Here is a 26,187-nt window from a genome sequence, read left to right as displayed (position 1 = left end):
CAGAATGTTCTCACGGGGGAGAGGGGCCGGCAGGAGGTCATTGTCCACATTGGAACCAACGACATAGGAAGGGAAAAGGTTGAGATTCTGAAGGGAGATTACAGAGAGTTAGGCAGAAATTTAAAAAGGAGATCCTCAAGGGTAGTAATAGCTGGATTATTCCTGGTGCTACAAGCTAGTGAGGGCAGGAATAGGAGGATAGAGCAGATGAATGCACGGCTGAGGAGCTGGTGTATGGGAGAAGGATTCACATTTTTGGATCATTGGAATCTCTTTTGGGGTAGAAGTGATCTGTACAAGAAGGACGGATTGCACCTAAATTGGAAGGGGACTAATGTACTGGCAGGGAAATTTGCTAGAACTGCTTGGGAGGATTTAAACTAGTAAAGTGGAGGGGGGGAGGGGGGACCCAGGGAGATAGTGAGGAAAGAGATCGGTCTGAGACTGGTACAGCTGAGAACAGAAGTGAGTCAGTCAGGGCAGGCAGGGACAAGGTAGGACGAATAAATTAAACTGCATTTATTTCAATGCAAGGGGCCTAACAGGGAAGGCAGATGAACTCAGGGCATGGTTAGGAACATGGGACTGGGATATCATAGCAATTACAGAAACATGGCTCAGGGATGGTCAGGACTGGCAGCTTAATGTTCCAGGATACAAATGCTACAGGAAGGATAGAAAGGGAGGCAAGAGAGGAGGGGGAGTGGCATTTTTGATAAGGGATAGCATTACAGCTGTGCTGAGGGAGGATATTCCTGGAAATATATCCAGGGACGTTATTTGGGTGGAACTGAGAAATAAGAAAGGGATGATCACCTTATTGGGATTGTATTATAGACCCCCCAATAGTCAGAGGGAAATTGAGAAACAAACTTGTAAGGAGATCTCAGCTATCTGTAAGAATAATAAGGTGGTTATGGTAGGGGATTTTAACTTTCCAAACATCGACTGGGACTGCCATAGTGTTAAAGGTTTAGATGGAGAGGAATTTCTTAAGTGTGTACAAAACAATTTTCTGATTCAGTATGTGGATGTACCTACCAGAGAAGGTGCAAAACTGACCTACTCTTGGGAAATAAGGCAGGGCAGGTGACTGAGGTGTCAGTGGGGGAGCACTTTGGGGCCAGCGACCATAATTCTATTAGATTTAAAATAGTGATGGAAAAGGATAGACCAGATCTAAAAGTTGAAGTTCTAAATTGGAGAAAGGACAACTTTGATGGTATTAGGCAAAAACTTTTGAAAGCTGATTGGAGGCAGATATTCGAAGGTAAAGAGACAGCTGGAAAATGGGAAGCCTTCAGAAATGAGGTAACAAGAATCCAGATAAAGTATATTCCTGTCAGGGTGAAAGGAAAGGCTGGGAGGTATAGGGAATGCTGGATGACTAAAGAAATTGAGGGTTTGGTTAAGAAAAAGAAGGAAGCATATGTCAGGTAAAGACAGGGTAGATCGAGTGAATCCTTAGAAGAGTATAAAGGAAGTAGGAGTATACTTAAGAGGGAAATCAGGAGGGCAAAACAGGGACATGAGATAGCGTTGGCAAATAGAATTAAGGAGAATCCAAAGGGTTTTTACAAATATATTAAGGACAAAAGGGTAACTAGGGAGAGAATAGAGCCCCTCAAAGATCAGCAAGGTGGCCTTTGTGTGGAGCCACAGAAAATGGGGGAGATACTAAATGAATATTTTGCATCAGTATTTACGGTGGAAAAGGATATGGAAGATATAGACTGTAGGGAAATAGATGGTGACATCTTGCAAAATGTCCAGATTACAGAGGAGGAAGTGCTGGATGTCTTGAAACGGTTAAAGGTGGATAAATCCCCAGGACCTGATCAGGTGTACCCGAGAACTCTGTGGGAAGCTAGAGAAGTGATTGCTGGGCCTCTTGCTGAGATATTTGTATCATCGATAGTCACAGGTGAGGTGCCGGAAGACTGGAGGTTGGCAAACGTGGTGCCACTGTTTAAGAAGGGTGGTAAGGACAAGCCAGGGAACTGTAGACCAGTGAGCCTGACCTTGGTGGGCAAGTTGTTGGAGGGAATCCTGAGGGACAGGATGTACATGTATTTGGAAAGTCAAGGACTGGTTAGGGATAGTCAACATGGCTTTGTGCGTGGGGAATCATGTCTCACAAACTTGATTGAGTTTTTTGATGAAGTAACGAAGAAGATTGATGAGGGCAGAGCAGTAGATGTGATCTATATGGACTTCAGTAAGGCGTTCAACAAGGTTCCCCATGGGAGACTGGTTAGCAAGGTTAGATCTCATGGAATACAGGGAGAACTAGCTATTTGGATACCGAACTGGCTCAAAGGTAGAAGACAGAGGGTAGTGGTGGAGGGTTGTTTTTCAGACTGGAGGCCTGTGACCAGTGGAGTGCCACAAGGATCGGTGCTGGGTCCTCTACTTTTTGTCATTTACATAAATGATTTGGATGCGAGCATAAGAGGTACAGTTAGTAAGTTTGCAGATGACACCAAAATTGGAGGTGTAGTGGACAGCGAAGAGGGTTACCTCAGATTTCAACAGGATCTGCACCAGATGGGCAAATGGCAGATGGAATTTAATTCAGATAAATGCGAGGTGCTGCATTTTGGGAAAGCAAATCTTATCAGGACTTATACACTTAATGGTAAGGTCCTAGGGAGTGTTGCTGAACAAGGAGACCTTGGAGTGCAGGTTCATAGCTCCTTGAAAGTGGAGTCACAGGTAGATAGGATAGTGAAGAAGGCGTTTGGTATGCTTTCCTTTATTGGTCAGAGTATTGAGTACAGGAGTTGGGAGGTCATGTTGCGGCTGTACAGGACATTGGTTAGGCCACTGTTGGAATATTGCATGCAATTCTGGTCTCCTTCCTATCGGAAAGATGTTGTGAAACTTGAAAGGGTTCAGAAAAGATTTACAAGGATGTTGCCAGGGTTGGAGGATTTGAGCTATAGGGAGAGGCTGAACAGGCTGGTGCTGTTTTCCCTGGAGCGTCAGAGGCTGAGGGGTGACCTTATAGAGGTTTACAAAATTATGAGGGGCATGAATAGGATAAATAGATAAAGTCTTTTCCCTGGGGTCGGAGAGTCCAGTTTTAGGGTGAGAGGGAAAAGATATTAAAGAGACCTAAGGGGCAACATTTTCACACAGAGGGTGGTACGTGTATGGAATGAGCTGCCAGAGGATGTGTTGGAGGCTGGCACAATTGCAACATTTAAGAGGCATTTGGACGAGTATATGATTAGGAAGGGTTTGGAGGGATATGGGCTGGGTGCTGGCAGGTGGGACTAGATTGAGTTGGGATATCTTGTCGGCATGGAAGGGTCTGTTTCCGTGCTATACATCTCTATGACTCTATGTATAGCACAGGTGAAATCACAAACAAAACTTGGTTTAGGACAGGATCTACACCATCACATATTAACTCAAGTATGTGGTTCACCACCTAAATTTCTACTCCCACTCCTGGTCCAAGATTGTGTTTCTCAGCCTGAACTTTGACGCTCTCTATCCTCTACTGCATCAAGCAGCTACATACTCTAAAGGCTGCATAAAACATCTGAGGTCGTTATAGTGAGCCATCAATCCATGATAACATGCCAATAAAATGTCATCCTGAGTGCATTGGCCACACATATGAGCTTTTTGATCAACAGCGTGGTCTGAATTATCTTGGGAATATTTGAAGAAACAATTTCTAGAGGAAGCACATTAATTTTCTCTCAACTGTGCACACCAAATATTTTCTAATTTATGTTACTTTAAAGTCGAAGAGTGTGGTGCTGGAAAAGCACAGCTGGTCAGGCAGCATCCGAGGAGCAGGCGAATCAACGTTTCAGGCATAAACCCTTCATTTCTGATGAAGAGTTATGCCCGAAACATCGACTCTCCTGCTCCGCGACCTGACCTGCTGTGCTTTTCCAGCACCACACTCTTGACTCTGATCTCCAGCATCTGCAGTCCTCACTTTCTCCTATATTACTTCTAAAGGGGGGGGGGGGGGGAGTGGAAGTAGAGTTGTTGATTATGTTTCCTAAATCGTGTAGCTTCCTTGTATTACCTACTGCTTTCCAACCAAGTGTTGTGCCTTTTTCAGCCTCTGACATCCCAAGGCACTTTAAAGCAATTCATTTTGTTTTAAAGTATGGTCACTGTCATAATTTGGAGAAAAATCACCAGATAACTAGCATAAAACAAATAGTAATGAATTAAATAACCAGTTAACCTATTTGAGTAATGTTGGTTGAGGAATACATGTGGAAGTGCCTTAAGCATCTTTTATGTTCAACATAAGGATCTTGGTTTAATGTCTCCAAGTCAGTTTTGGACAAAACAAAAAACAAAAATATTAAAGTCAGTTCAACTTTACCAGATCTAGATCCTGCCAGTCATCCCGTGTGGCTTCTCCGACAGGTGTGTGTGTGTGCTGGTCTACCTCCACACTCATCTTTTGTTGGCCAGCAGCTTCCATATGATTTTGGATAAAAGCCTGCGTTTGTTTCTCAGTAACGCTTGGCATAGTTTCTGAAGAGGCTTCCACATTGCCCTTAAATGTTGATGTAGATTCATTTGCAGGCATCAAGGGTGTGAAGATATCAGGAGGAAATAGTTCACTCTGAAAGTCCACTTTGTTGATGTCAATAACAACTTCAATGAAGCTACCTGAACATCAAAATAAACACATTTGGACATTGAAAGAGGAAATTGAAAACAGAATGATATTAACTGAAGTCAATTATTTTTACATACTGTATTCAAGCATTTTTGCAAGTAGAATACAGCACACTTCATTATTGACTGAGGCACCTATGATATAGGTGGGAAAGGCAAGTTGTGAGAGAGATACAGTTTATAGAGATTAGGTAATTTAGTGGGCAAAAGTTGCCAAATGGAGTATAATGTGGGAAAATATTAAGTTATCCATTTGGAAGGGAGAACAAAAGAACAGAATATTATTTCAATGGAGAGAAATCGCACAAGGCTGCAATTACAGAGGCACTTGTGCATGAAACACAGAAAGCTAGCATAAAGGGCAGCAGTTATTCAGGAAGGCTAATGGAGTGTTGCCCCTTATTTCAAGGGGGAGAAAGTGAGGACTGCAGATGCTGGAGATCAGGGTCGAAGAGCGTGGTGCTGGAAAAGCACAGCAGGTCAGGTAGAGCAGGAAAATCAACATTTCAGCCAAAAGCCCTTCATCAGGAACTCAAGATGCTGCCTGACCGGCTAACCTTTTCCAGCACCGCACTCTTGACCCTTATTTCAAGGGGGTTGGAATATAAGAGCAAGGAGGTCTTAGTGCAACTGCATAAGCTGCTGGTGAGACCACATCCAGAGTACTCTGAGCAGCTTTGGTCCCCTTATTTAAGAAAATACATTATTTCATTGGTGGCAGTTCAAAGAAGGTTCACTAGGTAGTTCCCTGATACAGAGGGATTGTCTTACGAGCAAAGGTTAAACACGATGGGACTCTACTCACTGGAGTTTAGAAGAATGAGAGGTGATCTCATTGAAATACATCAGATTCTTAAGGTGCTTGACACAGTAAATGCTGAGAGGATGACTCTCCTCATGGGAGAGTCGAGGACCAGACAACATAATCTCAGAATAAAGGGGCACCAATTTAACACTGAGATGAGGAGCAATTTCTTCTTTGAGAGGGTTGAGAGTCTTTGGAACTTCTTGATACAGAGAGCTGTGGTGCTCGAATCCTTGTGTGTATTAAAGAATGAGAAAGACATATTTTCGATCAGTTGGGGAATCAAGGGTTACAGGAAAAAGGCAGGAAATGCCAAATCAGCCATGATTCTAATGAATGATGGAGCAGGCTTGAGGGGTTGAATGGGCTATTCCTGTTCCTATTTCTTACAGTCTCTGATCTAATAGCAGAAGCTGGACAGAACAAGTGGCAGTTTGATAACAATATTTAGCACCTTTCCTGGACGGGTTGGACCAAAGGGTCTGTTTCCATGCTGTACATCTCCATGAGTCTATCACAAACTTTCTGAGAAAAGACCAGAGTGTTAAGAATGCCAAAGTCAGATGCTGTGGGAATGAGGTGCCGAGGGAGAAACAAGTTGTTTTTATAAATTAAAACTTCAAATAGTGTGTATGTATGGCAGTGAGGGAGTGTTCCACTCCTTTATCACTCTCAACAATTCATCCCCTCCTTTGGCACCTTCCCATCTTTTAACTCCTCCCTCTCTAAGGTCCCAAACACTCCTTTCAGGTGAAGCTGTAATTTCCCTACATTTCTTCCAATCTAGTCGACTGCATTTTCTGCTCACAATGCATTTCCTTTTACACTGGGGAATACAAATGCAGACTGGGTGACCACTTTGTAGAACATCTTTGCTCAATCTGCAAGCATGATCCTGACTGTCTGGTCACTTGGTAATAGAACATAGAACATTAGAGTACAGGCCCTTCGGCCCTCGATGCTGCGCCAACCGTCGAACCAATCTGAAGCCTATCTAACCTACACTATTCCATTCTCATCCATGTATTTATCCAATGACCATTTAAATGCCCTTAAAGTTGGTGAGTCGACTATTGTTGCAGGCAGGGTATTCCACGTTCCTACTACTCTGAGTAAAGAAACTACCTCTGACATCTGTCCTAAATCTATCATCCCTCAATTTAAAGTTATGTCCCCTCGTGCTAGCTATCATCATCCGAGGAAAAAGGCTCTCACTGTCCACCCCATCTAACCCTCTAATTATCTTATATGTCTCAACCAAGTCACCTCTCAACCTTCTTCTCTCGAACAAAAACAGCCTCAAGTCCCTCAGCCTTTCCTCATAAGACCTTCCCTCCATCCGAGGCAACATCCTAGTAAATCTCCTCTGAACCCTTTCTAACGCTTCCACACCCTTCCTATAATGCAGTGACCAGAACTATATGCAATACTCCAAGTATGCCCGCACCAGATTTTGTACAGCTGCAGCATTACCTCATGGATCCGAAACTCAATCCCCCTACCAGTAAAAGCTAACACACCGTATGCCTTTTTAATAACCCTATCAAGCTGGGTGGCAAATTTCAGGGATCAATGTACCAACTAGCCCTTATGCTCACATTTCTATCCTAGTTCTGTTGTAGTGTTCCAGTGAAACTGCACATAGGCTGAAGGAACAGAACCTAATTTTTAATTTAGGCATTTGACAACCTTCTGGACTCAACAGAGTTTAAGAACATCTGTGAACCCTGCACTCTACTTCCCCACCTCTCTGTTTAGTTCTGAACAAGAATCATATTGGACTTGAAACATTAACACTGTTTCTCTCTCCACACATCCTGCCAGATCTGCTGAATTACTCAAGGACTTTCCATTTCTACTATTATGTAAATTTGGTTACTTCCTGTGAACTAAAGGACTATGGATGTGAATAGATCAAAGTTCACAAGATATAAAATGGAAGAAATATCAAAGACAAGGCAGGAAGAAATATTTTCTATTAGTTGGAGGTGCATCAAAAAAGACATTTGATGGAATATAAATTTTAAAACAGAGATTCTTGTCGACCAGAGGCTTTGGTAACGTGGACCATAGGCGGGAATGTTGAGTTAGGACATATATTAGCTCGGATCTCAATGAACAGTGAAACATGCTTAAGCAACAGGATGGCCTCCTCCTGTTCCAGTGTCCTTTTGCAAAACCCAATTCATGAAAAATCACAAACTCAGAAATTGTGGTCAGCTGAATAAATTATCACTCAGCTCTATGGAACACCATTATTAAATTAAAATTTCAATGACAAAGCTGACAGCTTACAGTAGTGTCTTGTGATATCTTTTTTACTCTTTATGCCCTTCTGCCCTATAGAGTTCGGCTTTTCTTTGAATTCCTCAATTTAAATAAAAAGTTACCCTCGGAATCACTGCCACCTTCACTCTTAGTGAACATTTCCTGATGGTCAGTTTCTTCTTCTGACCCTTGATTCTCTTTTGCTAAAGAAATGAAACTCTTGAGATCCAAGTCTCCTTTTAACTGTGTGTAGGAGGTCAGGTTTACACTGCCAACATGCTGAATGCTGGTAGTAACCTCTGAAGATGAAGGAAGATCCCTCTTTAGAATTTCTCGATTGTCTGTTTCGCTATCTTGTAAGTCAGCTGCGCCAAGTGGATCAATGTGTTGCTTGCTGTTAAGGATTATTCCTCCATCATTTTCTAAGGAATGTATTTCAACATGATCTTCACGTTCCTTCAAAATATCAGGAAATTGAAAGTCTAACTCATTACTTTTCTGTTTCTCATTAATTCCTTCAGCTGTACCTACTGCAGCAACATTGACATTCCGTTCTGCTGCACTGACTGACCCAATGGTCGAACTTGGATCTTCCACAGGAAATATCTCCTGCACTTCACAACTTTGAACAATTCCTGGTCTTATTGGTTTCTTCTGGATAGTCTGTGCATTGTCTGATTTTTCCAGTAACTCATTTTCATCAACATTTATTTGCTCATCCACGTGTTCATCATTTGCACTGTGGGTCCGAACCCTTTGATTTTTAGTACCATCATATTCAGTTTCGCTATCCTTTTTCATATTGTCTGCCATCTCATTTCCTTGTAAATCTTGCTGGTTTGCATGATGATTTTTTGCTGATGAATTTAAATTTGTGACAGCAATATTTGTTGAATACAAACTGCTGCCACATGCAGAAGGAGATGAACTGTTAACTTGTCCAAGGTCAATTTCTTCATCGGAACTACTCTCCAACATGGCAGCCTGAATGGCAAGCACAGTCCGCGGGGAAGGGGGAAGAGCAGCAATGCCACTCGGAGTTGTGGATGCTCTTGCTGTGAGAGGAGAAGGTGAACCTAAATCGTTACAGGGCTCCAAACCAGTGTTTGACATTATGTCTGCAGCTGCTGAATTTCTATCTAATGTAGTATTTTGCAGATTCATCTCTGTGTCCTTACTGTTTGTTGACTGGATTCCTGGAAGTTAAAGAAATGCACATTGGTTATAACATCCAATCTCAATTCTGGCATGCAGACATGAAGAAAGCACATATTCTACTTCAAGCTCAGTGCATTCTTTGTGTAATTACAAATGAAGGTTATTTATTAGAGTCACAGAAACTTAATAAATCTCAATCAGATTCAACTTGATCAGCGCTGCAATATTTCAGGTTATTGAAAAGATAGAACATCAATAGGAAGGATACTATTAAGCTAAAGAGGGTTCAGAAGAGGGTGTGCTGAGTCAAGCCTGACCATTCATCATGTGCAGAGGGGTTTGCTGGTTCCTGAGACAGGCACAATGTAAGCCTGGATGGGGACTCCAAAACTGTGGTCAAAGATAAAAATAAAGATTAAAACAAAAAAAAAGTTCCTCCTGCTCTAATCACCTCACTCTCCAAGCTTCATCTATGTCAACCCTTGTCACCTAATTCCCTGCACATACCCAATGGTCTCATATCCTTCCTATGTCAATGCAAGTCCCTGTAACCATCCCCCATGGCTCCTCATACTCTCAAGCTACCCAATGCCTATTCCCAGCTCTCATGGCCCCTTATTCTCCCAATACTCCATAGACCTATATGGACTTGTAGCCAACTCAGACCTCTCCATCTACAACACTTTGACATTCGAACTCCATGCCAACTCACCTATAATCCAGCCTGAGCATATCTCAGGAAGAAGGCTGACAATAAATAAAGTCTATTGATAGTGTCACTATTGAAAAGATTGATACAAAATAAACAAACATTGAAACTCCTTTGACTACTCCCTTAAGAAACAAATAATTCACTTAAGTACTCAATCCCTAAGTAAACAGATATCTCTGTTATAAATAGGTAGAGTTCTAATAAAATACTAACTTGGTAGACACCCCATTGTGAAAATTGTAGCTTTGAAAATCAGAAAAGCAGCTGAAATAAACAGTACTATTTTATTTTTCAATTCCATATATTGTTGGACAGTTGTTTTGACAACTTTGGCAGTTTTCTAACAACTTTGGCAGTCCTAATCATCATCTCACTCAACAGCAAAGTAATGTAGTGAGTTGGTGACAGTGCTATCAAGTAGCACTTACTCAACTATTACCTGCTTACTAGCACTTAGCTTGGTTTCCATTAGGGTCACTTAGCTCCTGACCTCATTAAAGCATCAAACATGGTTAAAAGAGCTGAATTTCAAGGGGGATGTGAGATTATTACCCTTGACATGAAGACATCATTTTATTGAGTAAGCTATTAAACAGCCCTACCAAAACCCAAGTCAATGTATCAAGGAAAAGAACGCTTAGCTGGTTGGCACAAAGGAACATGCTGCTGGTTGCTGGAGGTTAATCATCTCTGCCCTGATCATTCCTGCAGAAGTTCCACGGCTACTTCAACAATGACCTTTCAAACATCAAAGTCAGAAATGGAGATATTACTTGATAACTGAACACTGCACATTCATAACTCCTCAGATACTGAAGTAGCCATGTATATATCAAGATATGGACAATATCCAAACTTGGGTTGGTAAGTGCCAGCTAATGGCTGTCTCCAACAAGAGAAAATCTAACTACCTTCCCTTGACGTTCAATGCCATTACCATTGCCAAGCTCCAATTATCAACATCCTGGAGTCACCACTGATGATAAACTAAACTGTGTCAGATTTATAAAGATTGTGGTTACAAAACAGCTCAGAGGTGAGGAATTCTTCATTTAGTACCTCACATAACAGTCCATCTATAAGACACAAATCAGAAGTGACTGGAATAGAATACTTTCCACTTGCATCAGTGGGTGTAGCTCCAACTTTCAAGAATCTCAACACCATCCAGGATAAAGCAGCCCCACAAACCTCAACATTCATCCTCATCACTCGTGCACCAGTGGCAGCAGGATGTACCATCGACAAGATGCACTTCAGTAACTCAATAAATCTCCTTGAACAGCACTTTCCAAGGGCGTAACCTCTACCATCTAGAAGGACAAAGGCTACAGATGCATGGGTACATCAATACCTCCGGGTTACCCTCCAAACCACTCATGATACTGACTTGGAAATACATTGCTGTTCCTTCACTGTCATGGTTCCAAATCCTGGTGCTTCTTTCCTACCAGACCATGAGTGCACCCATACTCCAAGGATTGTAGCAGCTCAGCAGGGTAGATCACTACCAACTTTGCCAGGCAGTTAATGGGAGGTAAATGCTAGCTTAGCTAGCAATGCCTATATCCCATGAACAACATTTAAAAATGCATTTATACCTACATTTTACACGAAAGAAAGTTTGCTTTCCACAACTGCAAAGGGGGGTTTATCTCCACCAAAGGAGCCACAGGGCTAGATCCCAGGGGGTACTTGGTCTCTACAAATGGAAACCTTGGCTATCTGAAGGAAATGCATTGATTACATGCCTGTCACTTGGTCTAATCTCCACACTCAGGCTTTCATAATCCAAGGAGTCCAAAATCCAATTTGAGTGCAGGCATCTGCCTTTGGAGTTCTGACGTTGTATGGATTGTACACCTCACTTTCTCCTTGTACAACAAGCAAACAAACAAACACAGACACACAGACACACACCCCTCCCACCCTAGATTCCATGTGAAAGGAAGCTTAGGATTCAAAATTTCTTTTCTGGGACTTTTGCCATCGTGGAGTTCTCTGTCATTTTGAAAATCTGAGCTCTGGTCAATAAAACTTAGGATAAATAAGTAAGTATGTATTTAAAAGACCCTTCTATTTGAAAACTGCTAAGGTAAAATACCTCTAGTAAACATAAAACATGTGCCAACGTAGGAACAAAACATATTTTATTTCAAAAAAGTGATAATTTAAGCAGAGTAAAAGATCTGGAGAAAATATATGTGAAAGGATGTCATGGGCAGTTTCCTTGTCCACATTCATGAAAGTGGAGTCTCAGGTTGATAGGATAGTGAAGAAGGCTTTTGGTTATGCTTTTCTTTATTGGTCAGAGCATTGAGTACAGGAGTTGGGAGGTCATGTTGCAGCTGTACAGGACACGTGTGGAATATTGTGTGCAATTTTGGTCTCCCTCCCATAGGAAGGATGTTGTGAAACCTGAACGGGTTGGAGGATTTGAGCTAGAGGGAGGGGCTAGGTAGGCTGGGGTTGTTTTCTCTGGAGCGTCAGACACTGAGGGGTGACTTTATACAGGTTTATAAAATCATGAGGGGAATGGATAGGATGAATAGCCAAGGTCTTTCCCTGGGGTGGGGGAGTACAGAACTAGAGGGCATAGGTTCAGGGTGAGAGGGGAAAGATAAAAAGGACTTAAGGGGCAACTTTTTCACACAGAGGGTGATACGTGTATGGAATGAGCTGCCAGAGGAAATGGTGGAGACTGGTATAATTACAATATTTAAAAGACATCTAGATGGGTACATGAATAGGAATGGTTTGGAGGGATATGGGCCAAGTGCTGGCAAATGAGTGTAGATTAATTTAGGATATATAGTTGGCACGGAAGAGATGGACTGAAGGGTCTGTTTCTGTGCTGTACATCTCCATAACTCTATAATTGTATAAAATAAAATAAAATTACTAATATTTGGTATTCGTTTGTTCATATAATTCAATTCACTGTACCTTTTATCAGAATATAGTGTGAAGCATCTTCTGATACAAGCCGCCTAGTTTCCATGTCCTTTGTGAAGCCGCCCTCATTATTACACTCCATTTGAATTTGCCCGCAGTACTCTTTGCTCATTTCTTTCTGAGCACCTTCAATGTGCTGGTTAATTCTGTTGCGTTTAAGGAGGCCAGTCAGCTGATACTGGGAAAAATCTGTTGACTCCTTTGAAAAAAATATACTAAGGCTCATTAAAACACATTTCTGCTTAAGCCTAAAATAACCTGAAGAAAAGAATTATTTTCCGTTAAGTCAACAGCTGATTTAACATATAATCCATATAATAATTCATTATTTTTAACAAAAGTACTTTTTTTTGCCACAATAACATACTCTCTGTCAGTCATTCCCCCATTATGTTGTGCATCTCCTGTCAGGGCAGTAGAACACTACTCATTGCATAAAGTTATGGCAGGCATGATGTAAAGGCCTCAAAAAACATGAAATATAAGCTTTGTTTATAAAATACCAAAATACAGCCAATGGGCTGAATGGTCTACTTCTGTTTCCATGTCTAATGATCATATGGAAGTGAAACACAAATCCCAACTAAATATTGGGAGAAGTGAAACTGTCATTAGCAGTTTGACCCAAACTTTGTCCCCTAAGTACCAACACCAACCTTCTCCCTGTAACTGCCTGAGGCTGAACCAGATTGTTAATGACCTTGGTATTGTATATGGCCCTGAGATAAGTTTCTCACCTCATAACTGCACAATCACCAACAATCTCTACTTCCACCTCCATAATACTGTCCCCTCCATTTCTGCTTCAGCTCATCTGCAACTAAAATCCTCATCCATCCTGATCATTTATTACCTCTAGATTTGACTATTCCAACTCTCTCCTAATCCATTTATCACGCTTTTTAAACTTGAGCTCATCCAAAATTCAACTGCTCAAATCCTAACATGTACCAAATCTTGTTCATAGTGTCAGCCAACAAATACAGTCAGTTCAGCAACCCCTTAATTTCAAAACGCCCGTCTTCGCTTTCAAAGCTCTCCATAGCCTCACTTCAATCTCCTCCAGACCTACAACCCTTGGATATCTGGTGTTCCTCCAATTCTGGCCTCTTGCACATGTCTGATTTTAAATCGGACAACCCTACTGTCAGCTGCTTATGGTCCAAGCACTGCCACCTGTTCAACTTTCTCTTTTATTTTATGATGCTTTTATGAGAGCTACCTGTTTGATAACTTTTTGCCTGCCTTTTCTATGATTTGGAATCATATTTTGTTTGGTAACATTTCTATGAAACACTTGGACACATTTCACTAAGTTAGAGTCCGTATATGAATGCAAATTGTGTTCTAAGGAATGGAACATGTTAGAAAACATTTAAAGCATACTAATCTTAAAGCTATATATATATTTAAGGTATGTATCATAGCATAATTACTACTGTAATAATAGGATTTTGCAGCATTATTGTAGACTGGATCTCAGCCTCTTGGCTGCATGATGGAACATGCTGCAAATGCCACTGGTTAAGTAAACATAAACTTTTCTGATGCTGAGAGTATTCAGATTTAGCATTCAATTGTAAGTCTGTAAGACCATAAGACATAAGAGTAGAAATGAGGCCATTCAGCCCATCGAATCTGCTCCACCATTCAATCATGGCTGATGAAGTTTCTCAACCCCATTCTCCCACTTTATCCCCATAACCCTTGATCCCCTTGACAACCATGAACCTATCTATCTCAGTCTTAAGTACGCTAAATGACCTGGCCCCTCAGCCTTCTATGGCAATGAATTCCATAAACATTTTCTCTGGCTGAAAATGTTTCTCCTTATCTCCATTCTAAAAGGTCTTCCCTTTACTCTAAGGCTGTGCCCTTGGGTCAAGATGTCCTAGTTTGTATTAACACTACAAACTCTTGTTATCCAATCATCAGAGTGACGGGATGAATATTTTTAAACAGTCCTACCACGAAAGTTTACAAAACCAAGCAATTAATGCAGAGCACCTTTAGTGACAAGCATATTGAAGGCAAATCTGGAAAATTGTAGCCTTGATTTGGCAGCCCATACCGCTAACAAGATTCACTCCTCTGTTGAAGAATTCTTTGAGGCTATCCCTTAACTGCCGTACGATCACACGCTGTACAACCGATACTCAGTGACATTTATATCAACAAACGAATAAATACAACCCTAATTACTGTTAATTTATGTCAAAAGCTTTTACTGGATTTTATTTTGAAAATTGTGACTTGTTCATTTAATGATAATTACCTCCACAACTGAAGGTGGAAGAGATAATGTCATTGAAACATTTATTAGTGTATTTGTCTTTAAAAAAGTCTCAAAATCTAATGGATACATTTTAACAAAAGATGGTACACAAATAGGTTTTGGTCTGAGGGAGAACCAATTAGCGTTTGGCAACATTCAAAGACCAAGGCCCAGATCCAGAATTTTTTTAAAAAATATCTTTGAATATTGGGAGATAGGATGAATCGACTTTTATTTTTAGAATGTGTTCAGTTGTTTTATTTAGAAAGTTGTGGATTGTCACAGCTGTCAAAACGTGATTTCACCAAAAAATACGGATTGGAAGATGAAGCGCTTAACAAAAGGATTTCTCTTTTCAGCTTTGTTATTACAAAACATCAAGCAGACAGGGACAAGTCTCAATGAAGAGGCTGTGCAATTATAATAATGAGAAACATGGGGCAGTGTACGTCTTCCACTGAGTGCTTCTTCACATGATAATGTTTTAAGATGGGATAAAGCATAAGTATACAAACATTTCTTTGAATAAATCTTTATGATAAAATTTTTTGCCACAACAAAACAGTGAACACACCTCAGGCATGATCTGCAACAGACTCCTTCGACGCTTAGTGAACTCTTTGAGATCCGTCAGGATTTCATGTCTTACCTCTGGAGGTAAATTAGCAAAGTCTTTCGATTCAATGTCAATAGAATGAGGATTCTCAAGAAATGCATTCTAAATGGAAATGAAAACATTTAACTACATAAAACAATTGGCAGCAGAAGTTCAATTATCCCAAGGAAATATTAACCAGAAGAATGACAGGACTGCACTGAAATGAGCAGCAAGAGAAGGATATGGTAGTTGGTTCAAGGAAAGTCTTCGGTTTTCCTGCTGGTCAAAACGTGGCAGCTCAGGAATACGCAAACAATTAAAAGAAAAGGAATTGAAGGAGAACTGGGTGTCAATGAGATTAATGGCAGCAGTTGGAAGATTTTTTTAGACAAAAAGAATACAGTAAAGGATTGGTAAGAGGAACAAACTGATCAAATGTTGAGGGCAGAGGAACATGACACCAATTTGACTTTCTTTACTTTCAGGGTTTTGACAGATGGACAATTATGCAAATTATTTTTTAAATAATGAAAAGTTATAAAAGCACTTAGATTTCATCAGAACAGTGAATAAGAGCATTACTACATGATTCTAAACAGAAGATTTATACTTAATCTTAAAAATGTTGTCAATGGGATCTATTTTTGAGAGAATATTCACTGATTTGTTTTTCTTCCTCAGTGGCTAATCAGTACGGTAGTTATGTTAACTGAGGACAAAATCCAGAATATTGACCTTTTGCTTTTATTTCCTAGTTAATACTGCATCTCTTGCCAATTTCCACTCCAGGGTTCTATTTAAATAATGTGATGGCTTCATCGCTGGAATGCTGATCATAATTCACTGCATCATTTTATAAACAAGGACAGGACTGACATGATAATGTATTGTAGTAAGATGGAGGCTATTTCTATTTTTTACAGTAATGTTTAAACATGTTAGAAAGTAAGGAGGCAGAGGAATTTAGCTGCCTGAATACAGAATTAGCTGGCCCATAGAAGACAGAGGGCGGTAGCAGATGGAAAGTATTCAGCCTGGAGCTTGGTGACCAGTGGTATTCACAGGGATCGGTTCTGGGACCACTGCTCTTTATGATTTTTATAAATGAGCCTGATGAGGAAGTGGAAGGGTAGGTTATTAAGTTTGCCCATGACCCAAAGGTTGGTGGAGCTGTGGAAAAGTGCGAAGTGATTCATTTGGAAAGGTTGAATTTGAATACAGAACACAGGGTTAAAGGCAGGATTCTTGCCAGTATGGAGGAACGGGGCAATCTTAGGGTCCATGTCCATAGATCACTCAAGGTTGCCGCCCAAAGTGATTGGGGTGTCAAGATGATGTATGTTGTGCTGGCTTTCATTAGCAGGGGGGATTGAGTATAAGAGCCTGAGGTTATGCTGCAGCTCTATAAAGCCCCGGTTAGACCACACTTGGAATACTGTGTTCAGTTCTGGTTGCCTCATTATGGGAAGGATGTGGAAGCTTCAGAGAGGGTGCAGAGGAGATTTACCAGGTTGCTGCCTGGACGGAGGACATGTCTTCTGAAGAAAGTTTGAGAGAGCCAGGACTTTTCTCATTGGAATGAAGAAGGATGAGAGGTGACTTGATAGAGGTGTACAAAACGATGAGAGGCACAGATAGAGTGGATAGCCAGAGACTTTCTCCCAGGTTGGAAATGGCAATCATGAGGGGGCATAATTTTAAGATGATCAGAGGAAGGCTGAGGGGAGATGTCAGGGGTAGGTTCTTTACACAGAGAGTAATGGGTGTGTGGAATGAACTGCCAGCAGTGGTAGTGAGTCGGACACATTAGGGACATTTAAGCGACTTTTGGATAGGTACATGGATGATAGTACAATGAAGGGCATGTAGGTTAGTTTGATCTTAGAGTAGGATAAAAGGTTAGCGAAGTAAAGGCAAGGTTTTAGGAAACAAGGATTTTTAAATGGACTCGTTATATTGTGGGACCTGGAGGTTTGTGTTATTTTACACACTGTCAATTTAGCATTTCTGAGTTTAGAGTAGAATAGGACATAGAACAGTACAGCACATTTCAGGCCCTTTGATCCTCAATGTTGTGCTGGCCTTTTATCCTACTCTAAGATCAGACTAACCTACATACCCTTCATTGTACTAACTTCCATGTGCCTATTCAAGAGTCGCTTAAATGTCCCTAATGTATCTGACTCTACTACCACTGCTGGCAGTGCATTCCTCGCACCCACCACACACTGTTTAAAGAACTGACCTCTGACATCTCCCCTAAACCTTCCTCCAATCACCTTAAAATTATGCCCCCTTGTGACAGCCATTTCCACCCTGGGAGAAAGTCTCTGGCTATCCACTCTATCTGTGCCTCACAACATCTTGTACACCTCTATCAAGTCACCTCTCATCCTTCTTCGCTCCAATGAGAAAAGCCCTAGCTCCCTCAACCTTTCTTTATAAGACAGGAAGGGTTTGGAGGGATATGGGGCAGGTGCTGGCAGCTGGAACTAGATTGGGTTGAGATATCTGGTCGGCATGGACGGGTTGGACTGAAGGGTCTGTTTCTGTGCTGTACATCTGTGACTCTACATGTCCTCCAGTTCAGGCAGCATCCTGGTAAATCTCCTCTGCACCCTCTTTAAAGCCTCCACGTCTTTCCTATAATGAAGCGACCAGAACTGAACACAATATTCCAAGTGTGGTCTAACCAGGGACTCTACAGAGCTGCAGCTAACCTCATGGTTCTTAAACTCAATCATACGCCTTCTTAACAACCCTATCAACCTTGGCAACTTTGAGGGATCTATGGACATGGAGCCCAAGATCCCTCTGTTCCTCCATATGGCCAAGAAGCCTGCTTGTAACCCTATCTTCTGCATTCAAATTTGACCTCCCATGCATGTTTAGCACTTTGAATCATGAGGCTGGACTCTGTGTACTCCTTAAGGTGAGGGAAACACAAAATCCAGCAGGGGGCCTTACCTCCATCTGCCGACCCACCCTCCCAAAGCTGTTGAAATATTACTGGGCAGGGGAGGAGGGAGGTATCAGCTGCTAATTCACCTTAAGTGGCCAAGGCCTGAGATGTTACCTGTGATCGTGAGGGTTGGGGAGGCCCTTTTGTACACCCCACCATGGGGTGCCTTTGATCAATTGTTGCTTTTCTGGGCATGATAAGGAAGACTTTAGTTGAATGGGTGGACCAACGTTACATAGCAGACTATCTCCAGACACACACGAGCCAATGCCATGACATAGACAGAAAATCATTGTGGATATCTTACCTGAAACAGATTTTCATTGCTCATGCGTTCTTCCCATTCTTTTTCTGCCTCTTCATCTGAACTGAAAAAAACAATAGAAGTTTACTTGTATGGACATTACCAATAAAAATATTATCCAGACCCTGGTGGGAACAGTGCATTGGAAATCAAGCCCCACATTCCCATGAGTCATCATAAGTGTGAAGTACAACCAATTTATTTGTTTCAGGTTAATACCTAACTGTGTCCACTCTACGATAAAATATTAGATTTATTTTAGTAAATAATTTAAAAATTAATAAATAAATCTAATATTTATGCCAGCTTTCATTAATGCATAAGAAAACAAGAGAGAGAAAGATTTCACTTGCTGACAGGTTTGAAGGTTTGACCCTGAACTGATCTCTCCTGTCAGTTCAGTGATGAAGTTGCCATTATAACCAATTCATGCTGGGTATTACTTTCTCTTTCCAAAGACACTTGATGCTGGCATGTCGAACAAAACTATCAAAATCTAGTTTCTGCAAAAAAAATCACACACTTCCACTTTTCTTTTGGCTTGCAAAAGAACAATAATCATTCAAATTTCCATTTTATGGTTTATATTTCCAAATAAAGTACCTGTAGTCCTTATGTTATGATAGAGTCATAGAGATGTACAGCATGGAAACAGACCCTTCGGTCCAACCCGTCCTTGCTGACCAGATATCCCAACCCAATCTAGTTCCCCCTGCCAGCACCCGGCCCATATCCCTCCAAACCCTTCCTATTCATATACCCATCTAAATGCCTCTTAAATGTTGCAATTGTCCCAGCCTCCACCACTTCATCTGGCAGCTCATTCCATACAAAGTTTGTGCGAAGATTTGTAGCTCGGGTGCTCGTTGTTGTGGTTCTGTTCGCCGAGCTTGAAGTTTTTGTTGCAAACGTTTCGTCCCTTGGCTAGGCGACATCATCAGTTCTTGGGAGCCCCCTGCGAAGCGCTTCTTTGATGTTTCCTCCGGTGTTTATAGTGGTCTGTCCCTGCCGCTTCCGGTTGTCAGTTTCAGCTGTCCGCTGTAGTGGCCGGTATATTGGGTCGACGTGTTTGTTGATGGAGTTTGTGGATGAATGCCATGCCTCTAGGAATTCCCTGGCTGTTCTTTGTCTGGCTTGCCCTATGATAGTTGTCCCAGTCGAATTCATGTTGCTTGTTGTCTGCGTGTGTGGCTACTAAGGATAGCTGGTCGTGTCGTTTTGTGGCTAGTTGATGTTCATGTATGCGGATTGTTAGCTATCTTCCTGTTTGTCCTATATAGTGTTTTGTGCAGTCCTTGCATGGTATTTTGTACACTACATTAGTTTTGCTACTAATGGCTGTCGGTTTGTGTGCCGTTATGAGTCCTAGGGGTCGCAGTAGTCTGGCTGTCAGTTCTGAGATGCTCCTGATGTATGGTAGTGTGGCTAGTCCTTTTGGTTGTGGTATGTCCTCGTTCCGTGGTCTTTCTCTTAGGCATCTGTTGATGAAGTTGCGCGGGTATCCGTTTTTGGCGAATACCTTGTATAGGTGTTCCTCCTCTTCTTTTTGCAGTCCTGGTGTACTGCAGTGTGTTTGGCCCTTTTGAATAGTGTCCTGATGCAGCTTCGTTTGTGTGTGTTGGGGTGGTTACTTTGTAGTTTAGGACTTGGTCTGTGTGTGTGGCTTTCCTGTATACTCTTGTAGTGAATTCTCCGTTCGGTGTTCTCTGTACCATCACGTCTAGGAATGGGAGTTGGCTATCCTTTTCTTCTTCTCTCGTGAATCGGATTCCTGTGAGTGTGGCGTTGATGATCCGGTGTGTTTTTTCTATTTCCGTGTTTTTAATGATTACAAACGTGTCATCGACATATCTGACCCAGAGTTTGGGTTGAATTTGTGGTAGGACTGTTTGTTCTAACCTTTGCATAACTGCCTCTGCTATGAGTCCCGAGATTGGTGATCCCATGGGTGTTCCGTTGATTTGTTCGTATATCTGGTTGTTGAATGTGAAGTGTGTTGTGAGGCACAAGTCCAGTAGTTTAAGTATGCCGTCTTTGTTGATAGGTTCAGCGTCCTGTTTTCTGTTCTGTATGTCCAGTATCTCCATCAACAAACACATCGACCTGGACCCAATATACCAACCACTACAGCGGACAGCTGAAACTGACAACCGGAAGCGGCAGGGACAGACCACTATAAACACCGGAGGAAACATCAAAGAAGCGCTTCGCAGGAGGCTCCCAAGCACTGATGATGTCGCCTAGCCAGGGGACGAAACGTTTGCAACAAAAACTTCCAGCTCATTTCACCCTCTGTGTGAAAACGTTGCCCCTGAGGTCTCTTTTATATCTTTACCCTCTCATCCTCATAATTATGTAAACCTCTATAAGGTCACCCCTCAGCCTCCGCCGTTCCAGGGAAAACAGCCCCAGCCTGTTCAGCCTCTCCCTATAGTTCAAATCCTCCAACCCTGGCAACATCCTTGTAAATCTTTTCAAGTTTCACAACATCTTTCTGATAGAAAGGAGATCAGAACTGCACACAATATTCCAACAGTGGCCTAACCAATGTCCTGCACAGCCGCAACACGACATCCCAACTCCTGTGCTCAATACTCTGACCAATAAAGGAAAGCATACCAAACGCCTTCTTCGCTATCCTATCTACCCGAGACTCCACTTTCAAGGAGCTATGAAGCTGCACTCCAAGGTCTCTTTGTTCAGCAACTCTCCCTATGATCTCAAACTTCATTCAAACGTTAAAATGTAATGAAAGCAAAATTAAAACTGACATATTTTTCAATTGTCCCCACTCCCCAACCTCTCCAATACTTCCAGAGGTTTATGGTTCTAACTCCAATACTGTGATTTCCGGGTCATTGATGTGAAGATAGACTGCTCCAGAATATGATATCAGGAAAAGGAAGGGGAATCCTGCGGAGAGGGTGGTTTATTTCCTGGACGGCACTTCAAGATGCTCAAATTGGCAAGACTGCTGGGTAGGTCACAGCATCGTGTTGTTTTGAATGGACTTGTGGTAGAAAACAATGCAAGGAATGGCTCAGGAAGAGGAGATCAAAAATCAGGAATGCATAGCCCTCACTAAGATTTGCCAAGAAACAGTTTCCATCATCATGAGGCTATGTAAGTTTGACAGTTGATCAAAAGGCAGTCAGTCGGACTGGTTTATGTCAATGGCTATGTTCCACTTCAGTCTCCTCCTGTCCTACGAAAATATCCTGCTGTTCCTTTCTTTTTTATGGGCTTGCCTGGCCTCCCTTAGATGCATTTACACTATTGCCTTCAATGTAATCTTGAAAAGTTCATTCAACATTCTCCCCATGCACTCGATTAACATGTTGTTCCTAAATTCCATTTATTAATGACTCTCCTAAAGTTTTGACCTCTACTTTTGAATTTCCTCACAAGTGGAACCATTTTTTTATGTTAACTTGCTGCTAAAACCTTCTATTATCTTGAAGACTTTTGTTACTTATTCTCAGACTTTTTGAAGAGAAATTTTTAGCTTTTCCTGAAATGAAGAATTGCACTTTCTTGAAGTGCAATGGGGTTTTAAAATGATTAATGATCATTAAATTATTACATTTTAAACTCTTAGTCCTGATATAATCCTTGCAAATCTTTTTAAACATTCTTCAGTGTCTCTGTATCCTTGTTATAAGATGGAGACTTCCATAGTGCAAAATGTAACCAAAGACCCTAATAGAAACTTTCCACTAAATGTTATACCTCTAGAAAGCTGAAGCTTCTGACTCAGAGGCATTGTTTTTATTCACTGTGTAATTGTACCCCCTAGATTCCTTATCACTTCTACTTCACTTAAACATTGGTTATCCAAGTGTGCAGTCTCCCTATTCTTCTTATTAAAATACACCACCTCACACTTACCTGCATTGCATTGGATTTGATCATCATACACACTGTGCAAGTAAACTGACACGTTTCCTTAGTATTCACTAGATGTCCCCTAATTTGATGTTCTCTGCAAATGTTGAAATTTTATTTCCAACCCACAACCGCAAATCTTTAATGTAATTTGTGAGCTATAGTGGTCCCTGCATCTGTCCTTTGAAACACCAATCTCTGCTTTTTGCCAGTCTGAGTTGCAACTCTTAATTTCTGCTCAATTCCTATTCTGTTGGGAGCTTGCTATAATGGTACAGTAATTCTTTGTTTAGCATTGTAGACACAATCATAAAATGTGCAACTCTAAGTGAAGCAACCTTAAACAAATCACATTTGTCCATTATAGTCAATGTGAAAGGAATAGTTAGGTACTGTAAGACCTTTCTGATCATAAGTAAACATCAAAACATTATACTCTGAGCTGAAATGCTTTATACTCCTCCATTCCTGCACTCATAAATGAAATAACATGTAAAAATAGAAGAACTTTTTCCATGAAATAAACATGTTAACTTTTTCTACTTGCCTATGGTTACTTCTCTCTGGCTCTTTGACTCTTTTGAGATTACTGACATTTTTCTCATTCACTCCTTCACTCTCCCACCGACTCACTGCCTCTCCACCCAAAGCATCCCTCTGCTCAGCCCTTAGGTTGGAAGCTAAAAATGGCCTAGAGTCTCTGACATGGGTTGATGGGAGGTAGACCATATCACGTACATGAAAAGGGGATTTTAAGAAAAACCGAACAAACATCTCACCAGCTGGACAACCACCTCAAATACAGGGCAATGAATCACGCTGACAGTGAGAGCAGCAGTGAGTGGGAAGGATGGCAGCAAGCGGGAGAGTCAGACAGTGAAGTAGTGAGGGGGAGAGTCGGACAGTGAAGTGGTGAGGGGGAGAGTCGGACAGTGAAGTGGTGAGCGGGAGAGTCGGACAGTGAAGTGGTGAGCGGGAGAGTCGGACAGTGAAGTGGTGAGCGGGAGAGTCGGACAGTGAAGTGGTGAGCGGGAGAGTCGGACAGTGAAGTGGTGAGCGGGAGAGTCGGACAGTGAAGTGGTGAGCGGGAGAGTCGGACAGTGAAGTGGTGAGCGGGAGAGTCGGACAGTGAAGTGGTGAGCGGGAGAGTCGGACAGTGAAGTGGTGAGCGGGAGAGTCGGACAGTGAAGTGGTGAGCGGGAGAGTCGGACAGTGAAGTGGTGAGCGGGAGAGTCGGACAGTGAAGTGGTGAGCGGGAGAGTCGGACAGTGAAGTGGTGAGCGGGAGAGTCGGACAGTGAAGTGGTGAGCGGGAGAGTCGGACAGTGAAGTGGTGAGCGGGAGAGTCGGACAGTGAAGTGGTGAGCGGGAGAGTCGGACAGTGAAGTGGTGAGCGGGAGAGTCGGACAGTGAAGTGGTGAGCGGGAGAGTCGGACAGTGAAGTGGTGAGCGGGAGAGTCGGACAGTGAAGTGGTGAGCGGGAGAGTCGGACAGTGAAGTGGTGAGCGGGAGAGTCGGACAGTGAAGTGGTGAGCGGGAGAGTCGGACAGTGAAGTGGTGAGCGGGAGAGTCGGACAGTGAAGTGGTGAGCGGGAGAGTCGGACAGTGAAGTGGTGAGCGGGAGAGTCGGACAGTGAAGTGGTGAGCGGGAGAGTCGGACAGTGAAGTGGTGAGCGGGAGAGTCGGACAGTGAAGTGGTGAGCGGGAGAGTCGGACAGTGAAGTGGTGAGCGGGAGAGTCGGACAGTGAAGTGGTGAGCGGGAGAGTCGGACAGTGAAGTGGTGAGCGGGAGAGTCGGACAGTGAAGTGGTGAGCGGGAGAGTCGGACAGTGAAGTGGTGAGCGGGAGAGTCGGACAGTGAAGTGGTGAGCGGGAGAGTCGGACAGTGAAGTGGTGAGCGGGAGAGTCGGACAGTGAAGTGGTGAGCGGGAGAGTCGGACAGTGAAGTGGTGAGGGGGAGAGTCGGACAGTGAAGTGGTGAGCGGGAGAGTCGGACAGTGAAGTGGTGAGCGGGAGAGTCGGACAGTGAAGTGGTGAGGGGGAAGGTCAGGTACAGGGAAGCACAGACCAATAGAGGTGCTAAGAGGGTGGAGCAGTGAACGGGAGAGTGTCCAGATGGTTACTGCCCAACCCAATGTATAGCTCACACAGATGTCCAGTGAAGTACTTCATAAAATTACTTCAACATTAGTCTATTTTTCAAAAATGAACAAACCTGTTTTCGTCTTTCTTTTCTAAGGAAGGCAGAATAAAAATGTCATCGGTTTCTCCTCTTCTCACCTGAGAAAGGCTGGGAATTACCCCATCGCTGTTGACAAAAACAGAAAAGTACTTTTGTAAAACTTTTAATTTCTAATGAGAACATTTCTTTGGTTGCTAATGCTAGCAGAAAGATTGAGTGAACTATGAACTTGTATAGTCACTTTATCTTTTTCATTCACATTACTGAACTGAATATATTTATGACATTAAACATTTACGATTACCAAGTTTCAAACATTGAAATTTATCCACACAAAATTTTACTCTGCATTTCCATCATCCATTTTACAAATGCTCTCATATGTTGATATGAATCATCATAATTCAATGACATCAGTTTCTTTCAAAAACATCAAAATAAGTTTACTGAAAATTATCACCACTTTCAAAGTATGTGCAACTTTTCTGATTGTAACTCACATGTTAGTGGAAAGTTGTTATCAATATGGGTACTAAATGAAAGGTAATGCATTTAAAAAATAAATTTGAAATAAGAACAGAAAGCACTGGAGAAACTCAGCAGGCATTTGTGGAGAGAGAAAAATCGCTTTTTAAAAGTTAACATTGAGTCCAATATGACTCTGCTTCAGAACTAACTCAAAAACTCAGCTCGCCTAAAATGCTAACTATACAAGGTTGTGCCAGCAAACAACAGTCAGAAAATCTTTTTCTCCTTCACATTAATTTGGTGAGATCAAAGAAGAATCTGTGCTGACCACAGCAATTCAGAGCTATTTGCTTGTCCCCAAATGACCTGAACACACAGAACATAGAACAGTCCAGCACAGGAACAGGTCCTGCACACCATCATGTCTGAGCCAACATGATGCCATTCTAAACTAACTTCATATCCCTCTATTCCCTGCCCGTTCACGTCTGTCTAAATGCCAGGCATCTACCACCCTCTATGTAAAAAAAAACTTGCCTCACGCATGTCCTTTAAACCTTTGCCTTCTCACCTTAAACCTACACCACCTAGTGTTTGACATTTTCACCTTGGAAAATGACTGACTATCATCCTGTAGCTTCTGGCTTTGGGAACTGTGGATCTCATGGTACAGCAGGTCTACTATTTAAATATATTTAAATTACTATATGAGTCACAATTTTCCACTACTCAGTGGACTGAAACTTCTAACTTAGATGAACTCTGTGCTAAAATCTACTTTAAACTGCCCATTAAACTGTAACATCATTTGAATCTGTATATCACCTTGTGATTAAAGCTTTGCAACATTAGCAATGTCAAGTAAAATTAGGTGCAAATCCACAGCTAATCTAAACCAATTGCAGAGTTTTCATGTTTGAAGTGCAACAGGGTTTTAGAATAACTGTATGATCA

General features: G+C 42.0%; 1 protein-coding gene across 2 annotated transcripts in view; it reads right to left on the bottom strand.

The window, feature by feature from the left end:
- ercc5 (excision repair cross-complementation group 5) overlaps nucleotides 1–26,187 on the bottom strand; it is a 60,232-nt gene that overhangs the window by 20,801 nt on the left and 13,244 nt on the right. For both annotated transcript variants that reach the window (XM_087987844.1, XM_087987843.1), the window contains exons 5-10: nucleotides 24,799–24,891; nucleotides 18,703–18,763; nucleotides 15,410–15,553; nucleotides 12,552–12,759; nucleotides 7,858–8,931; nucleotides 4,361–4,653 (exon numbers count right to left, since the gene is read on the bottom strand). In XM_087987844.1, the coding sequence (XP_087843970.1) occupies nucleotides 4,361–4,653; nucleotides 7,858–8,931; nucleotides 12,552–12,759; nucleotides 15,410–15,553; nucleotides 18,703–18,763; nucleotides 24,799–24,891 (1,873 nt within the window). The remainder of the gene's footprint in view (nucleotides 1–4,360; nucleotides 4,654–7,857; nucleotides 8,932–12,551; nucleotides 12,760–15,409; nucleotides 15,554–18,702; nucleotides 18,764–24,798; nucleotides 24,892–26,187) is intronic.

Source organism: Chiloscyllium plagiosum, unplaced genomic scaffold (assembly GCF_037043375.1).
Source record: "Chiloscyllium plagiosum isolate Xiang-an unplaced genomic scaffold, Cpla_swu_hap1 HiC_scaffold_6, whole genome shotgun sequence".
NCBI classification, from domain to species: Eukaryota; Metazoa; Chordata; class Chondrichthyes; order Orectolobiformes; family Hemiscylliidae; genus Chiloscyllium; species Chiloscyllium plagiosum.
The sequence above is the reverse complement of the archived record's forward strand: the minus strand, read 5'-3'. Positions and strand labels throughout refer to the sequence as shown.